The sequence below is a fragment of the Panicum virgatum genome, chromosome 5K, assembly GCF_016808335.1.
Source record: "Panicum virgatum strain AP13 chromosome 5K, P.virgatum_v5, whole genome shotgun sequence".
NCBI classification, from domain to species: domain Eukaryota; kingdom Viridiplantae; phylum Streptophyta; class Magnoliopsida; order Poales; family Poaceae; genus Panicum; species Panicum virgatum.
Window position 1 is genome coordinate 4,037,738 of NC_053140.1, and position 17,623 is coordinate 4,055,360.

The 17,623-nt window shown below is 46.8% G+C and overlaps 1 protein-coding gene and 1 long non-coding RNA gene across 5 annotated transcripts; both read right to left on the reverse strand.

The window, feature by feature from the left end:
* Window positions 1-2,096: 2,096 nt before the first annotated feature.
* On the reverse strand, window positions 2,097-5,343 carry LOC120705741. 2 transcript variants are annotated; one of them, XR_005688047.1, is made up of 5 exons: window positions 5,065-5,343; window positions 4,731-4,802; window positions 4,583-4,628; window positions 3,473-3,529; window positions 2,097-2,517 (listed from the first exon to the last, which is right to left on the reverse strand). It is a non-coding gene; the product is annotated as an uncharacterized LOC120705741 (long non-coding RNA). The 2 variants fall into 2 exon arrangements; XR_005688046.1 differs by having other exon boundaries at window positions 3,473-3,535; window positions 5,065-5,340.
* Window positions 5,344-11,375: 6,032 nt separating this feature from the next.
* On the reverse strand, window positions 11,376-15,521 carry LOC120705742 (2-oxoglutarate-Fe(II) type oxidoreductase hxnY-like). Of its 3 annotated transcripts, none has more exons than XM_039990241.1 (11): window positions 15,236-15,521; window positions 14,044-14,239; window positions 13,679-13,777; window positions 13,346-13,397; window positions 13,032-13,153; window positions 12,837-12,937; window positions 12,698-12,756; window positions 12,519-12,575; window positions 12,258-12,303; window positions 11,870-11,949; window positions 11,376-11,715 (listed from the first exon to the last, which is right to left on the reverse strand). In XM_039990241.1, exons 1-11 carry the CDS (start codon window positions 15,320-15,322, stop codon window positions 11,625-11,627), a joined length of 990 nt encoding a protein of 329 aa, XP_039846175.1. In that variant the 5' UTR covers window positions 15,323-15,521; the 3' UTR covers window positions 11,376-11,624. The 3 variants fall into 3 exon arrangements, with proteins under 3 accessions (XP_039846175.1, XP_039846174.1, XP_039846176.1); XM_039990240.1 differs by having other exon boundaries at window positions 13,017-13,153; window positions 15,236-15,498; XM_039990242.1 differs by having other exon boundaries at window positions 12,254-12,303; window positions 13,017-13,153; window positions 15,236-15,498.
* Between the last annotated feature and the right edge of the window lie 2,102 nt (window positions 15,522-17,623).

Here is a 17,623-nt window from a genome sequence, read left to right on the forward strand (position 1 = left end):
TTCACTCTTATGCTGTGGCGGGAACTCAAACACTGTTTCCGGAATGGAATCAGGTCCAAAAGACCCCCTCCCATATTATGGGGTCTCCCTTTCTTCCCCCTTTTCCATTTCCAAAACCGTAGTAATTCTTCTCGCTAGACCCACCTCCAGACATTGGGTATACAATGAGCTTTGGTGTTTGAGTGCTGCTGGGAGTTCACAAATTTCGGAGTATTTATAGGTGTACAAAGGTCTGATACCATGAGTGTGGAGTGTAAATACACCTGAAAAGCCTACATGACAACACAGTGAAGAGGCTAGCTGACCGAACACTGAAAAGGCTAGATTCGATTCTCGAACTGACTACTCGATGCATCTCTATGCATGCAGAGCATCTAAGTGCATGCAGACTCACAGCACTGCATTGCTGCCGCTCGGTCGATCGCGCCTAGATGCCGCCTTCTCCACTACACGCCACAGACCTTCACTGTAGAATGACAGGTCCGTCGTCCTCGCCAGAGAGACTGCTTTGAAGGTGAGCTGGTGTGGTTGCCGTGTTGTCACATCTTTTTGAAATGGTGAAAGGGCACTGCTATTGGCCTGTCGTCTTTTGTCACGTATGTGGGCAAACAATGTGATATGTGGGAAACCCGCGATCGCCGTGCTGAGCAGTGGCAACCTGTGATCTCGTACTCGCAGCTAGATACACTATGGTCCCTATTTTGAGCTATACGAGCGTGTCACGAAGTTTACACTGTATGTGGTAGTCGTCATCATCGTCGGCGGGATCTCGGCCGCTTCTGCAGTATTTATAAAGAGCGGACCGTTTCTGTAGTATTTTGACTTTTGGTCCGTCATTAGACACCGACATGTGGGCCTACATCATACTATCCCCATCGATTCTCTTCATATTACTCTGCCGCACGTTGGGCCAAGTTCGATTCAATATCCACCACTTGCCACGTCGTCTTTGCCGGTCTCAGTCCGAATCGCTCTCCATCCTACATAATTGTCGTGTGTCGTAACATGATGCCACCCTGATCCTCGAGTCCGTATGGCTGAGCCTGCTTAGACGCTTATTAGTGTTCATGACGTTGGGATCTTCCTTATAGTGTACACTGGTGCTGGCATGTTTCGAGGTTATCTCTGGCTCCTCTATGTCACCAACGTCCAATCCACTATCGCTCTTTGTGTCCTAGCAGGTGTGGCGCGTCCAATACGGCGGAATCGAATGAGCGAGCTAAGCAGTACCAGGAATAGAATCCAACTCCATACACCCTTCTCTTTTATTTATATCTATTACTAAAGCGAGTAAAATTTTCATCTAAATTTTTGGTTTGGTTTGCCTGTGTTATTGACAGGTGGGCTTTAGTCCATCTTGTATGCGAGTCGGACCGACCACTCCGTCCACTACTCGATCATGTAGATCCCTACAAATTAACACACGAGCACTAATACGTATCTGATATTTATACCAACTTTGTCCGTAACAACGCATGGACATAATTACCTAGTAGTAATAATAACGTGAAAGCGGCAGAGCTTTCTTATCCTACCATGTACTGTGTTGACTCTACGAGATTTCTTTCCTGCCTTTTCTTTTTCACAATCGGAAACGCTGACGTCAAGTGAGATAGAACAATCGGACGCGCTGTCAAAGGCCCCTTTTCCTATCAAAATTCCGATCCGATTATAGTACAACTAGCATCTTTCAAGTGCAGCAACACGACGCTGAAAGCTTCTTCAAAAGAAAGCGCTCAGACATCGCGAAGCCCTGAAAAGCAGCTTGGAAGCTACCTCCTCTGTTTGCAGCATCTCCTTTTGCCAACGGCTCCCAATGCATCAGTAGTACCACCATCTTGTGGGCTACCAGCGTAGGGCACGTGCACGTCACCAACTTTTCAATGAAGACTAGAACATAATGCGCGCGTTGCGCGCTCTATCATCAGTTTTTTTATTCCAAATAAAAATGATATAGGATTTCAGATAGAAATATAGAAATGTGGCAACTGAACATAGTAGCAATAAAGATTGTATGCATATTGTAAGTAGACAAATAAAACCTATCTCTTCAGAGATTAGGAACCCAGTAAAGCAATGACACAAACACACAACAATTGTTTCATGCAAATATCTTAACAACGGCGGCAGTATTCTTGATTGAATGGCATGTGCAGCCGATATGTTCAGTCAAACCATATATTACAATTGAGGATCAGAATTAGTAGCTACCGAACATTTTAGTAGGTAGCTCAAAATGCTAATCCAAATACAAGCGAGTACTAATATATTAATATATTAAAGAGTAAGTAGGAAACAAAACAATTTGCAACCATAAAAGTATCTAAAAGAGAGTTAATTAATACCGAGCATCAGGTTATAAATCAGCCGAATATATTGCATGTAGAAGAAATTCAGCATACACATATACTTTGTCTCATCACTCAGACCATAAAATTCCCAAAACCTTGAAGCACATACACATATGCTATCATTGCAATCACCGGTCATGAGACTTGAAATCAGCACATCTCCCATCTGTAAGGAAAGTAAAAAGGTACAAGTTTAATTCAATTTCCAAAAGAAATTAAAATTTACCATAGCTTCTAAAGTTCATTAGACTAAGAAAAGGAACACCTTAGGTTAAAATACATCATAAGCAGCAGGACTGATCAATAGATATAGCTCTAAAAAATCGATCAAAATTATGTACATTCCAAAAGATATTGTCCATAAGCCCTAAGCTGATGCTGCATTAGCACCATCAAGGACTTCTCTATAGACCATATTTCGAGTTTCTGAGACGCATGAGCCATCATCATTTTTAATCAAGACTTTAAGGCCACTTCTAGATGTACATCTTGAGACAACAACATAAAGCTGGCCATGGATAAACACATGATTTTTTAGGTAAAGGGCAACCTTTGATAAGGTATGTCCTTGACTTTTTTTTTCTTGTCATTGCATAACATATTCGTACCGGAAATTGTCTTCTTTGCAGTGTGAAAGGCCACTTTACATCTGTTGTGATGCAAAGCTTTTAATGCTTTGATATATCTTTTATCAAAAGGGAGGGTTGCTAGTGGACCAGCATCAGCTATACATACCAATAAGATAACAAAAAAATAGCTATACATACCAATAAGATAACAAAAAAATAGCTTTACCAGGCTTGAGAAAAATACTCTGCCAAGAAAATCATGACATAGGCATTCACCACTTGAAAATTGGAGCGAACGCCACGTTTTTTTAAAGCGTATCCGATCAAGTCGATGTCATTTGTTGGAGGTCGCAGCTTCTGTAGGAAAGTCCATCAAGGACTTACCACCTTTTTTGTAAAATTTAATCAATTAACAAGTATTAAATTACTTAGGTTTTGTTACAGAAATTTATTTGTCGCTACTTTTTACTCGCTTGTTCTTTTTTGTGCAAATGATGATTCATTAGCTATGGAAGGTTGTTCACCACTCTATTGTAAGTATCAAGAATTCACCTTTGCAATGCCAAGACAGCAGCCACCTGAAGATTTAGGCAACAGCAGGCAGAAACTCTTCTCCTTGCAATAGGAATAAAGACAATATATAAGTGCAGTTCAGGTAGAGCAAAAAAAGCATCTCAAGTTAAAGCAAAAGAACTTATCTGAGACATACCAAATTCTAGGAACACATATTCTAGACAATTAATGTGAAGCAACACTCCTTTTCATGTTAACCAAGATATCTTTCGTAAACTTAAGAGCAAACACTTTTATGCAACTATTATAAGATCCCCAAACACTCCTACTCCTAATTATTTTGCTAAATCACATCAACCTGATTGTGCATTTTTAGCTGATGCCTACTTACCTTTCCTTTCCTAGTGCGTATGCAACTGATTCTAAACAAATTTGGTACATGAGGTAAAGGTTTGGCTATGAGCTTTGAGTAAGCTGCCTACCTGGTAGCTATGTTATAGACATCAACCTCATTTTTTATTAAAAGGTTATCTTAAATAATTTTTTTAGATACAAGAGCTCATATGCTCTTACACCCTTTATGTGTTTAAATGAAAAAGGCTACATTACATACATATATATACATGTTCGAATTTAGAATCATCTAGAAACAGGTATGGGCAAGACTAATTACAGGCCAATGGTATACTGCAAGTGGGAAAAAATAGTAAGCAACAAAAAACAGAATAACTATATCGAACCCTACTGAATATACTTCACATAAAGAGTAGCCTAGCTGTATCTATCAGTCTCTCTACCTTTTGCAAAAATATGGTTACTGTCTCTTTATAATACCAAATCTGCGATGCTAAAATAAGCAGAGTTTCATGGCAAACTCTAGCTACTGACCTGTTAAGTTGGGTTATCCAGATAATTGTGCTATAGATAGCAACTTTGATTTTTATTTAAGAGCAAAATTTTCAAACCCACTGAGTAAGGTAGCCTAATCATAAGCTTATAAACCGAACAACTACTTTGCAGGCCGCAACTAAAAATGACTCAAACATATAAAACCACCATAACATAACTAAGGAATAGAGCATCTGCAAGGGTCAAAAAATGAAAAGGAAAAATAGATAATACAAATTGATTGAAGGAGAAAAAAAGAACCTGATTCATTAAGGGGTCATTTTTTTTCTCCACTGCTCAGCTGAATCTGCAAACCAAACAAAGAGAAATACATCCTAATCATGCTCAGTAAAGGGCTACAGCATCTGGATGAAAAAAAACAGGATCAAAGAAGATGAGATGAACCCACCTTGAAAGGCTTCAATCCGGCTGGTTCTATCTAACCCTTACCCTCCCAGATCGCCTGATGCCTTCGTGGTACCTACAGGCAGCCACATCGAAACCTTGCAGATTAGGCCAAGGCAAAGACCAAAACAGCAGCAGATTATGCAAAAGGCAAAATTGGAAATCAGGACACCACAGGGCAGGAGAGAGGAACGGAAGAAGAAAAAAGACGCGGAGCTCCAGTCTGGGAAGGCAGAGGAACCAGAGGGGGCAAAACAAAGCTGTTGCTAGGGTTTGGGCTTGAGGCGAGATGGAACAGCCAGTGGAAGGGGGGGAGCTCGTGGAGGGAGGGAAGGTACCTATCTCGGCGACCGGCGCAGGACTGGGGCGAGGGCCGGTAGACGCCGACGGGATGGCACGACCTCCGCCAACTTCTCCGATGAGATGGAGAGGGAGGGGGCGCACGCCTGTAGGGGGGAGCTACACGTCGCCGTGGAGCAGAGAGAGGAGGGAGCAGCTGGGCCGCGGCCCCACGCGGCGTGCGATCTGCTCGGACGGGAAGGCCGGAAGGGAGGGGCTGCAGCGAATCCGAGGAGATGGCTACAGTCGGGAGAAGTCCATGACCCTATCGGCCTATCCCAGTCCTTCATTTTTTTTTCCAGCTATACGTTACACCTTGTCCCTGCCTGCTGGGGACACATCCATCAAGACCCCCACCATCTAGTGAGCTGAAGAAAAGATGGCCCAGCGCACCAATTTGAGCAGCGAGGTAGCCTTTTTGGCGTGCGGCGACGGGAGCTGCTCCACCGCTCCGAACGCCTTTTCGGCGTGCGGCAACGGGAGTTGCTCCACCGCTCAGAGCGCCTGCAGATGAGCAGTGCACGCCGTACCCGTGAATCGCTCCCGAGCGAGAGATGTACCGTGAATCGCTCCTGAGCAAGGAGGAGCGACGATTGGTCTTCCAGATTAGGCGAACGGCGAGTCGGCGAACAGGGGAATCGAGCTGCCAAAGGATTCGGGGACTACTATACATCTTGTGGAAGATAGTTAAGCAAGTTATCTATAAAGCCCAATAAAATTCATTTATTGAAAAAATGTTGAACTAATATTTTGATTCAACAATTGAAAAATATTGAATTGATATTTTAAAAATGTTGAACACAACATCTTCCTTCATCTTCTCTGACTCCGGCGGCTGCGCGGCGCGCTCGGGCAGCAGCCTCGCAACAGCGAGGCGGCGGCGGGCAGCAGCAATCGCAGCATGCAGCAGCAACAAGCAGCAGCGGCGGTGAGTAGCAGCAGTGTGCAGCAGCAGATGCAGCGGCGAGCAGCAGCGCGTGTTGCGCGGCAGGCAGGGCGGGCTCTGGGCCCCGCGGCCTCGCGCCAGGCCGCCGCCGGTGATGTCGGGATGCTGGTCGTCGCACCTGCGGGCTCTTTCCACCACCAGCGGGCTGCCGCGGCGGCGGCCGCCGCCGACCCCGTGTTCCCGCTCGTCGCCCGCGGGCTCCTTCCACCACCAGCGGGCGCTCGCGACGACGCAGGCTCGGGCGGCGGCGGCGCGCATGGTGAGGAAGGAGGCGGAGGAGAAAGAAAGTTAGGGTTGAGAAGATCCAATGGATGAGATAGTTTGCATGAATCTCAAACACTGAAAGGTGGGGAAGAAAAAATCTTTCGGAAGATGTATAGGATGTGCGAGGGATTGGTCTTCCTATACGTAATTTGGAACTGCAATTTGGTGGCCTCGAGGAATTGCGGGAAGTGGGCTTCGCCCTCCATTTAGGTCTGCTTAGGCTATTTTCATATTTGGGTTTTATTGGACTGGAGTTTTTAAAAACCTAACCTTAATATATGTACTTATATATGAGGCCCCTGACTTTTGAGGGCCCGCAGCGGTCACCCCGCCCACACTGGCCTAGGGCCGGGCTTTCCCCTTTATACAAAATAAGTTACATATCTCAGAAAATATCACATTTGTATAATCTACTCTTGCATTCTGTGGGAAACCGTGAGGAGGGAGGTGAGCAGAGGAGGGCGTAGTGAAGGAGGGAGGTGAGCAGGCGAGGGCAGAGGGGAACGACTGGTGGCGGGCTCTGCGGTGGGGTGGGCAGGCGGGCAGCTGGAGGTAGAAGGAGGAACTGATGAGTGGGTCCGGCCTGTCAGCTTTAGGTGAGAGAGAGAGAGGGTGTGTGTGAGAGAGAGAAGGGCGTGGGGGGTGGGGGTGGAGGGGGAGGGGGTGGATCGTCCGGTGTGAGCGAGATGGGCCGAGCACAAGAAAGAAAGGGGGGAAGGAGAAAAGAGAGTTTGGACCATGCAGAGGAGAGAAAAAAGAGTGAGAGAGATGGCTTGGGCTGGGATGGATTTCCTGTTCTTCTTTTTTTAAAAACAGGGGTGTCACAGCGATGAGAACGCACAATGCAAGATAGATTGTTGAGAGATTTGCTTAACATTCAACACGGGACAGCACCACAATACCACATCACAGAACAAACATAAGATTCACTGATATAAAGTTTACGAAAAGAAAAGCAGAGCTCCTAAGGGGGAGTCACCAAGGCAAGTAACACACGGGCTCGCTTGGGAAGAACAGACGGCAGCAGACTCAAGATCAAGCTGCAGAGAGCACCACCTCATCAACCTCGGAGATTTTATGCTTCAGTTCTAGCCCTGCACATCACGCATTGTGACATTGTCAAATTCAAAAGGTGGATGGTAAGTAAACACATCGTGTGGAAGTGATCACTTACTCTCCCGCTTCAGTAGCCATGGCATTTTCCTCATCAGGCAAGGGCAGATTTAGGGGGGGGGGGGGGGGGGCTAAGCCCCCCTATTGCCCAAAACCTGCATTGGAATCAAAGGAGAAAGATGAGAAGAAAAGTTAAAAAAATGAAGAAAAAGAGAAGAAATGAGTGGAGATGAGGAGAAAGAACCATCCCCTTTAAGTTTAAACTTTGCGTCTGCCACAAGACAGGTGGGAGAACGAACATCCCGAGCAGCACCATAAAGGACAGGGTGGGGAAGAGATTCCCGCTGCTCATCAAGCCGGCGAGGCGGAACGCCGCACCGGCCGTGCTCACTATCAACGCGGGCAGCCTCACTATCAGAGGGGGTGCCCACGCCGGTGCTGCCACGCCGTCGCGGAGACGAAAGAAATCTTGGCCCAACCCAAGGGCTCCAAAAAAACATCATGAAGGTCGAAATGTCGAGCACAATGATTGTGGAGATTTCCATAATATCCATGGCTCGTGATTGGCAATGCATGGCGAGCGCTTGTGTTCTGCAATTTCCTAAACATGTGGTGCTCTATACTGCTCTACTCTGTGTGGCCCGGCCGCGAGTTAGGTTTGGAGATTTGGCACGAAGACATCCCTCACGTGTAATTTCCGTCCAGTGCTAACTTATTTTGAAACGGATTTTCAGAGCGATGGCCTGACTCACAGCTCCACTGTCCATGGAGATACCTTAGGAAGCTTCATATGACCGTGTGGCGCACGTACCCAACGAGGCAGCTCTGCATGGTGGGCTGCCTCGGCATCGGAGACAAGGCATGTCACTCGCGCGTCTGCCTGTACGTGTGCAGTAGCCTCTGCTTTTGCTACTTCTTGTCGCTCGTAAACAGGAACAGAGCATCTGCATCGAGGAGAATGCACGGTGTCTGGTGGCCATCGACGACTTGAAGGTGTACGACATAACGGAAGAGGATGTGGAAAACGTACTGCCGGGCAGGCAAGCTCCACAAGTACGATCTAGAGATAGAGCTCAAGGAACACTATGCTAGAGTCGCCAAAAAATATCTGCCGCCGGCCGGCTTGGTCCCCGAGATGGACGAGTATCTCAAGCCCATCGAGGACGAGGACTAAGATCAGCCGATCGGGATATAAGTCCCCATGTCCCTTCGATGTTGATTCCGCGATCCAGATTGAAGTTTGTATTGTTTGCACAGAAAAAATTAGTTTTGCACCTGATATATTCTGGTTATGAATAGTCAAACATGCAGACGGCAACGAATAGTTATTTGCCACTTTGCCTTGAAAAGTACTTGCTTTTAAGGTTTCTCTGGTAAAAAAAGACTGATGTAGATTTTGGAAAAAATATTCTATGGCATTAGAGGTGAACAAATATTAGCGATATTATTACAAAATGAAACAACAGGGAGAGAACACTACATGTAAAGCTATTGTTCTACTACTTTGGTTGTCTATATGTTTGTATATACATGTATTTTTTTCTCTTTACTTCTAATTAAAATTTGGCAACCTTCTGCCGCCAGTTAAAAAAAAATATTCTACCACTTTGCTATTGGACTTCCTTAGTGTTCTTTCCCGGCGAGCCATCATGAGCTTAACGATGGATTCTGTAGCTTTGATCCCGAATCGTCTCGCTCATCAACTGCAAAGTCATACGTGTACACAACAACACACAAAGCTAATCGCTGCATACTATACAAGATAGAGATTACAATGAGATGTGTAATTAGGCTAATAATAAATAGCAATATGCCCATACATTGCTACAGTCAAAATTAATATATATGTATTGAGTACATATACTAAAGGGCCAAGAATCGGCGCGCGCTCATGAGTCGTGGCTCACGTGGTGCCCGGGGCACTGTTTATGCGGGTCCCACATACTATTCACGTGGGACCCACATACTATTCAGGCGGGGCCCATGTGGGGCCCACATATTATTCAGGCGGGACCCACGTGGGACCCATGTACTATTCAGGCGGGACCCATGTGGGGCCCACGATTCTATTAAGTTAGTTTTTATCTTAAAAAATATATTTTTCTTCCATTATTTGATAATACAAAATATATTTAACTACTTCCTACATACAAAAGTAATAACTAAACTTTGTATACTACATTTATATGTGGTAGTTGTACTACTTCTTGGGTTTTGATTTCCCTCCGTAAACCCACAAAATATAATTAAACTGTTCATTCATTTTTAATCTTATTTTTTCCTACTAAAATAATTAAACTATACCTACTGACAAAAAAAAATTCCTAAGGAAAAATTACATGTACCTCTATACTACAATGCTTGAGATTGGCGCGCTCTCAGACACAAAACTACTATGCCGCTCCACTATAATTTTTAGATCTAACTCAATACATCAATATGATGTTACTTCGAACATAGTAACAGATAATATTTTTCTATTAATATTTTAGGCCCACGTTTTTTGTATAGGCACGCGTAGCGCGCCAACTTGACTAGTTATTATACTATAATGCTAATATAACATGATAGGGTGGAAACTCCTCACACTGGCAAAACCTAGGGTTCGAGGGGGGTTTCGCAGCCGGTTGCCGCAAGGCTTCCTCTTTAGAGTTTTTTTTATAATGCTAATATGATTATAAAAATATGATACATTATGTGTTTTATCTAATTTTTTGGACAACTAAAGGTTTATTAGTCTCTCTCAATCGCTACACTTAGTTATTAAAAGACAAATCATTATTCTCTATATTTTTTCCGTTTCTGCTCGCTCGTTCTCTCTCTCTCGATCGCTGCTCCTCTCCTATCACAGGGATGGCCTTCGATCGTTGCTTCCTCTCTTCAATGACAGCTATGGCCTTCAATCGCGGCCGCACCTTGCGAGGGGCCGCCGTTGCTCCCATCCGTGCGTGCAGGGAGCCGGTGACCCGGTGGTCTGGGCGGGAAATCGGGGATGCCGTGGCACGGACTGGCCGCTGGCCGATTAGGACGCAGCGGTGCAGTTCGGGTGCAGCTCGGCCAAAGACACAAATACTGGAAACTCGAGTAGGAGGACGGGTTCCGGCGGATTTTTCAGGTTGAGGCAAGTTAGCGACGCAATTCGAGTCCTGCTTGGATATTAATTCCGACTCAGATCAGTGTGGCCGTCTGAAAAGGGCCGGCCCGTTGGTGGGTCTGGACGGACGACGAGAAGGGCCATGTTTTGGGCCTGTAGCAAGTAACGTGTTACTGGGCCTGATGAAAGTACGCGGCCTGCAGCTGAATTGTACATTTTTCTTTTCTTTTTTAAAAGGGGGGAAAAATCTAAAACTCTTTCTTGACTAAAATAGTTTGATTGCGTTCATACACTGCACCAGAAGACATCTGCCTTTTTTTCCCTTACAAAATAAGCTACATTTCTCAGCAAATATCACATCTGTATAATCTACCCTTGTGTTCTGTGGAAAACCGTGATAAAAGTGCAGGGCCCAGCGTCGCTCTTTTTTGACAACTTGTTCCAACTTGCGATTTGTATGATGATCTGAACACCAATCGTATTATATGCTGAACGCCGATCACTAGAACCAATCGTATTATTTGCATTTCTTTGACAGTTTGTATATGTAGCACGTCATGAAAATGCATTTCTTTCTGGAGGGGAGCATCGTCGAGCCATTTTTGCTGGATAAAGGTAGTGCCCATTTCTTCCCAGAGGGGAGCGTCTTCACGCCATTTTTGTTGGATAAAGCTGATTCCAACCAAGATCATGACACAGCAGATAACCTGACATCACGCACCTCTCAAAGTTTTGGCATATGCCGCACCACGTAACGGTCCCTAGGTGCACCGAACCATCCGTAACGGTCCCGACACGAGAATTATCCCGATGCTTACGGCCATCACGTCGAAAGCTATTGCCAAAAAAGCAAAGGGTCCTCCACAACAGCGACTAAGGATAAGCTCGGGAACTTCTGAACAGCAAACACTATACACGAGAACAGAGAAGTCCCTTCTTGGCTCTTCCCTTCATGGTACATAGAGAACGGCATCCACAAAACTGCTATGCTTATACTGATACCGTGATACACACTGGTAATGGTATTAGTACACACAAAGTGCCATCCTCCACACTACTGTGTTATGAAGGTTACACGTAAACATTGGATGGCTGAAACTGAAACATCAGTAAGTAGTGACAAAAAAAGAGTAGGGCATCCTTCAGGCCTTGCCGTCGCTGTAAGAGCTCAGATCTGCATGAGTGTCCTTGTAGCGCTGGGTCAGGTAGGCAGAGCAGGTGATTGGAGGGAACCTGAACCAGGCAATGAGGATTGCAACATTTTAAACCACATGGGGCTTCAGAGTTGACATAGCCTCATCAGAGAATGTGTTCCAGATGGCTAACTCCTAACCATCAGAAGGAGCTAGAGTTTCCCTCAAGAAAAAAAAAAGGAGCTAGAGCTTACTTTGGAGGATTCGTTTCAGATTTGCAGGTTGGCAGGCACTCGACTACGCAGTCGTGGCTTGGTTCCACAAAGTAGACTATCTGTTCCAGACAAGGGAAATGACCGTGATTAAGATCATCTAATTTAGGGCATACACCAGACATGCTTGGGCTCAGGACAACTGATGAAAGAGAAAGAACTTAAGGACAAATGTATTTTTTTTCTTTTTCCTTTTCATTTTGCAAAGAGACTTGTAGGTTACATTATGAATGACTAAACCAATCTCTTAATACAAAGATACACAGCTCTCCTGCGTGTTCTAGAAAAAAAAACAATCTGACCTTTTCATTTAATTAGTTTCAGCTTGATAGGAGTTCATTATTTTGATAGATTTACAGCACTAACTTACTGAGTAGCGTTCTCGCCCATCGAGGACTACTCGATGCAAGGTTGACCTACACATGCGAGAAACAATTGTTATGCACCATAAGAAAACAGTAATAAGAAGAGCATGAGAAAAATGTCCATCAGCTAATGCCTTTTTCAAATTGACAGCTTGGTGTGGAAGCAACACTGTTTAGCTCTCCCAAGTCCCAACAATAAGTAATAATAGCATAGATGCCAATAAGAAGTACGATCTTGCCACTTTGCTAGAGATAGGTTTGCCTACCTGAAAATGCAGTTACTCCACCTTTCGAGCATATCACCAAGATTGACGATGAATCCTCTGTAAATAAAGGTTAAACACGTTATGGGTTATAATTCTCAGGATGAATTTCATGTGTTTACTTTCCAAACACATCGCTCATAGTGACACGTGCATAGGGTAATCGGATAAGATACATTTACCCTTTCACCGGAGCTACATATTCCCATACTTGAGGCTGAGCATTCCTGTCCTTACATATCTGCAGGGTTCAGAGGGCAAATCCAAGTCAAAGCAAAGCCACGAAAAACATAAGAATAATATTGTGGTAAGTTGTATTACTTGAAGTCCAACTACATCATCGGTTGCAAGGAGAGTTATTAGGCCATAATCTGAATGCGCTCCTGCTCCATAGACACCCTTTGCAGGATTTGACACTCGACCTGATGATGAAAAGAACATAAACAACCGAATTTCGTTATGTTCCTTGGGGACAAATACCATTTGACATGAAGACATGACCTGTCTTTTGTCCACCTTCATAGTGTAGGAGCCTTAAAGTGGCTATAGGCTTGGCAAGCATTTCAGGTCTATCAAAGAAGTCCACATCTAGGTCCAGAGCAAGAGCAATGATCCTTGCAACTGATTTTGCTACTCTCCTGAAATGAGAACTGTAAAATCCCTGATCCAAGAAACTAAACTTCATTACCATACTTCTATGGTCCAGATATGAGCAGATTTGCAACCTCATGGATCATCATTATTAACTTTGTTAAATTTAGAACTGACTAATATATTGACGTGCTTCTGTACAAAGTGTTATTTCTGAAGTCAAGGCACAATGAACTCACAATGCCTCCCTGTGATATTGCTCCATCACCTCCCTCCATTTTGGCAATACTTCTGAAAGGGCGATAGTGAAAGTATATGTAAAACAGGTAAAAACAATGCAATGCTGTGGCAATCAACAAATTAAACATTAATGGAAACATATGACTTAAAACGAGCAGAGAAGGACTAAAGAATTTATGTGGCAGAAGACCAGCATAGAAGAGTTGCACTAATCTACAGCTGTGTACTGTGTCACCAAGTTTCATGCATACACTAAACCATCGTATCAAGAATCATTCAATTTTGTCAATGGTATCTTAAAAAAAAAGAGGAGGGGGGGGGGGGGGCTACACCTTCAGCAGGCCACTGATTTGGACCACAAAATGGTTTGTTTGCTTCTGGACTATCTGCAGGTACCTCAACACCTATATAATATCCTTCCTTGTAGTCACCTGAAACAGATCAGTGCTTATGGTAATAATGTGGAAAATAACTGAATATGGTACAGTACGTAAACGAAGGGCATCCAGATTAAAGAGTGATTTCTCAATGCAGTGGCCTCTACAGAGTTTTTTTTTCAGTCCTATCCTTTTGAAATTAGTACTGATATAACAAATCAAGATTTTCATCACTAGCAGTGTAGCGAGTCTCTAACATGTATATACACCATGAAAAGTAAATTTATGTGCAGCAACATTGTGGAGCTTGAATAACTTACCGTTCACTTGATTTTCTGGATCAAGAATTTCATCAAGCATGGGTGTATACCCGCGGTTCTTCTTGTCTCGGAGAAGCTTCATTTTCTCAATGTGGGGAAGGTCAAAGAATTTCTTGCTCTGGGCAAAAACTTCATCCATGAACTCTTCGCTTATCCCATGATCCACAACATAGAAGAAGCCTGAATCCAGGCATGCCTACCAAACGATATCATTCTTTTTAGGAATTTGTTTTACATGGAGCTATTAGCCTATTAGAAGAAACAGAACCAGCAGAGACATACAACACTTAGCGCTCAGATGCTAAAAATGCAAACTGTAACTTGTTAAGAAAGCAAATAAGTTCTTCACACATATGTCAATCATAAATCATGCAGACCGGATTTCAGTGTCCCAATCACCGAAAACTAAATTACAGACAGTAAAGGGGCAACAACTGAACAAATTATGGATCAAGAAATAACCATACGAAAATCTAGAACAGAAAACTGGGAATGACATTTCAAGCTGATGCATGTCATATATCACTGTTTCACTCTTTACCAATTCAAAGCAACATGCAAAAAATGGTAAAATGCATTTTATAAAGATTGTGCCGTAGGGGTAAGATGCCGTCTTGGTATAGTCAGGGATTTTAACTGAAGACATGCTCCAAATAAAGAGAACCAAGTAGTGCAAATCCTTCAGAAGCAAAGGTGTTGCCTTTTTTGCTGACAGACCAATAGAGTAAACAAATTGCAAGATGGCAGATCATTCTCGTCAGCACAATCTTTAACGAATCTTAGTTTCAGTGTAGAAGATTTAAAGGCACAATTAGATAATGTACGAAGTGAAAGCAACAGTTAACTAATGATACTTCAAATAGTATAATATATATTGGAGGGAAGTCCATTTTTTTGCTTAACTTGTTCACTGACAGGTAACAACAACTCAATTCTATTAACCTCCTTACGAAAAGCAAAGAACTATAACAAGCAGATTCCTACCTCCCTCACTAAAATAAACAAAATCCTACCAACATGCCGTAATAAAAGTTTGAAATTGCCTTTATGTACGGACAGAGTAAAAAAAGGTGAAAGATTTAGCTGTTTGATCGTAGGTCTCGAGAAAGAAAGTTTCAAGTTTTACGCTATTCGTACACCTGTTGACTAAAATTGCGATAATCAAGATAATAATCAACAAAGAACCCCGGACCTGCTTGAGGAGCGCGACCGATTTCTGGATGTCCGGGTCCGCCAGGCTGATGCAATTCAGCTCAGTACTCGAGATCGAGCTCTCCATGCTCGGCGCTCTCTGCCGACTCTCAGCCCTCGAGGCTCTGATCTCTCTCAGATTTGCCGCTCTTCTTTTGCTCCCTCCTTCCGCCGCCGTCTACCCTCCGCTTTCCTGGTAGCCGCCTCTTTTTCCCGATGCGTGCAGGCAGAGCGCAGGAATTGCCACCGGATTGGATTGGTGTCCATAACAACCCCCCCCCCCCCCCCCCCACCCCACTTGAACCGTCCAAATACAAAACTTACAAAACCGGATATCTAACACTCCAACTAAGTACCGTGCACACTTAACCCTCTCGGGCTGTTTTGCTGAGCGGTTTCGCCACGCTGGACGCTGGCGTGGCCTCCTGACGTGTGGGGCCCACATGTAAGCGACACACGGATCCTTTCTTCTTCTTTCTTCCTCTGTTCTTCTCCCGTTGCCGATGTAGGGGAGGCCGTGGCCGGCCCACGCGGGGCCCGGGGTGCCCGGGCGGAGCGTGCCGACGAACGACGACACGACGGCGCCGTCGGCGTCGTGCGCGGCGGCGGTCCCGACGGCGCCGAGCCCCCTGCAGCCGCCGAAGCCGGTGATCTTGAGCTCGCAGCGGGAGTTGGTGCTGAGCACGACCTCGTGCGCGATGGGATTGAGGAACTCGCTGCTGCCGATGGAGCGCGGGCTGCAGCTGGGCGGCTGCCCCGGGTGGCGCTTGCTCCCGTGGATCACGTCCCGCAGGTTGGCGAGGGAGCGCGAGCACCCCGACCGCGGCGCGGCGCGCGGCTTGAGCGCGAGCACCGCTTCCCCGGCGCCGCCGCGGCCTTCTCCTCCTCAACAGCCCGCGCGACGCCACCTCCGGGGCCGGCGGCATCCGACGCGAGGGAGCGAGGCTGGCGGAGGCAATTAAATCCTCCTCCCCCCTGCCTGCCTGGGGGTGTCGCTGGGCTGGGCGGCCGGCAGTAAAGGCGCGCCACCAAACCAAACCTGCTCGTGCTCGGCGCTCGGCGCTGCGCTGCTGGCCTGCTATCTGCGCCGAGGCGACGCCGCCGGGGAGGTGGAGAAGGCGAGCTCGCCCGCCGCCTCGCGCGAGCGTCAGCGTCCAGCGGCGAGCTCGTGGCCTCCTGGCGCCACGGCGAGCTCGGCCGCCGCCCCGCGCGAGCGTCCATGGCGAGCCGTGCCGAGCTCGGCCGCCGGCCCGCGCCATGGCCCTGCGCCGGCCGAGTTCGAGCTCCAGGAGGGCCAGCTCCATGTGGGGAGCTGGAGCTCCGGCGGCCGCGGGCCTCCCTGCTTCGCCACCGAGGCCGGCGCGCGCGCGAGCTCCAGCTCTGGCGGCCGGCGTGCGAGGGAGCGGAGGGGCGAGGAGCAGAGGAGGGGCGATGCGCTCGCGGCGAGGCACGCCTGCCCGTGGCCCCTGCTTCGTGCTCGCGTTGAGGCCCCTGCGTCGCGCTTGCGGCGAGGCACGCCCGCCCGCGGCCCCTGCTGCGCGCTCGCGGCGAGGCCCTCCTCCGCCCGCCGTGGCGAGGCCCTCCCCTGCCCATGGCCAGGCCGGCGTGCGCGGTACGGAGCACGCCCGCCCGCGGGCGGCGGCGCGGCGGCAACGGGAGAAGAACAGAGGGAGAAGAAAGTATCCGTGTGTCGCTTATAAGTGGGCTCCACGCGTCAGGAGGCCATGTCAGCGTCGTGGCGAAACCGCTCAGCAAATCCAAAACCGTCGAGAGGATTAAGTGCACGATATTTGATTTGATAGTTGAGAGGGTTAAGTGTTCTGACCTTCGATAATTGAGGGGTATAATTGAGGGGTTATGTAGATTTTTTGTATTTACAGGGTGGGTGACCCTGGACTGGAGAGGAAGGTGGAAGGTTGGTGGAAAAGAGTTGCAAAAGCCAATGCCGAGACCAAAATTCAGTGGGGACGGTCTCCAAATCTGCTCCTTTGCGGACCTATCCTGGATGGCCGACGCGTGGAGACTTAAAGCATCCTACGAATCGAGATGACGTGCAATTCCTTGGCTCTTGCCGCGCGTTCGCGTCATCGGCTCGGCTCCAGCCTCCAGCTTCCAGGAGAAGTCGGCTTGGCTCATCTGACGTCGCAGCCGATCTGCTGGAACCCATCGCCTGCCGCCGCCGCCGCTCCGCATGGCTACATGGTTGCGGTAAGCGCCACCGCTTGTGGGTTGACACCCCCTCACCCACCATCGCTGCCGTCGCCGGACCGGTAGGAACTTGTGCAGGTAGAAAGTGAGGTCGGTGGTGAGCGGGCGGACGCCTTGACGGCGACGGCCGTGCTGAGGGCGCGGCCGCTAGCTTTTCTTCCTGACTGTTCTTCCTGACGAG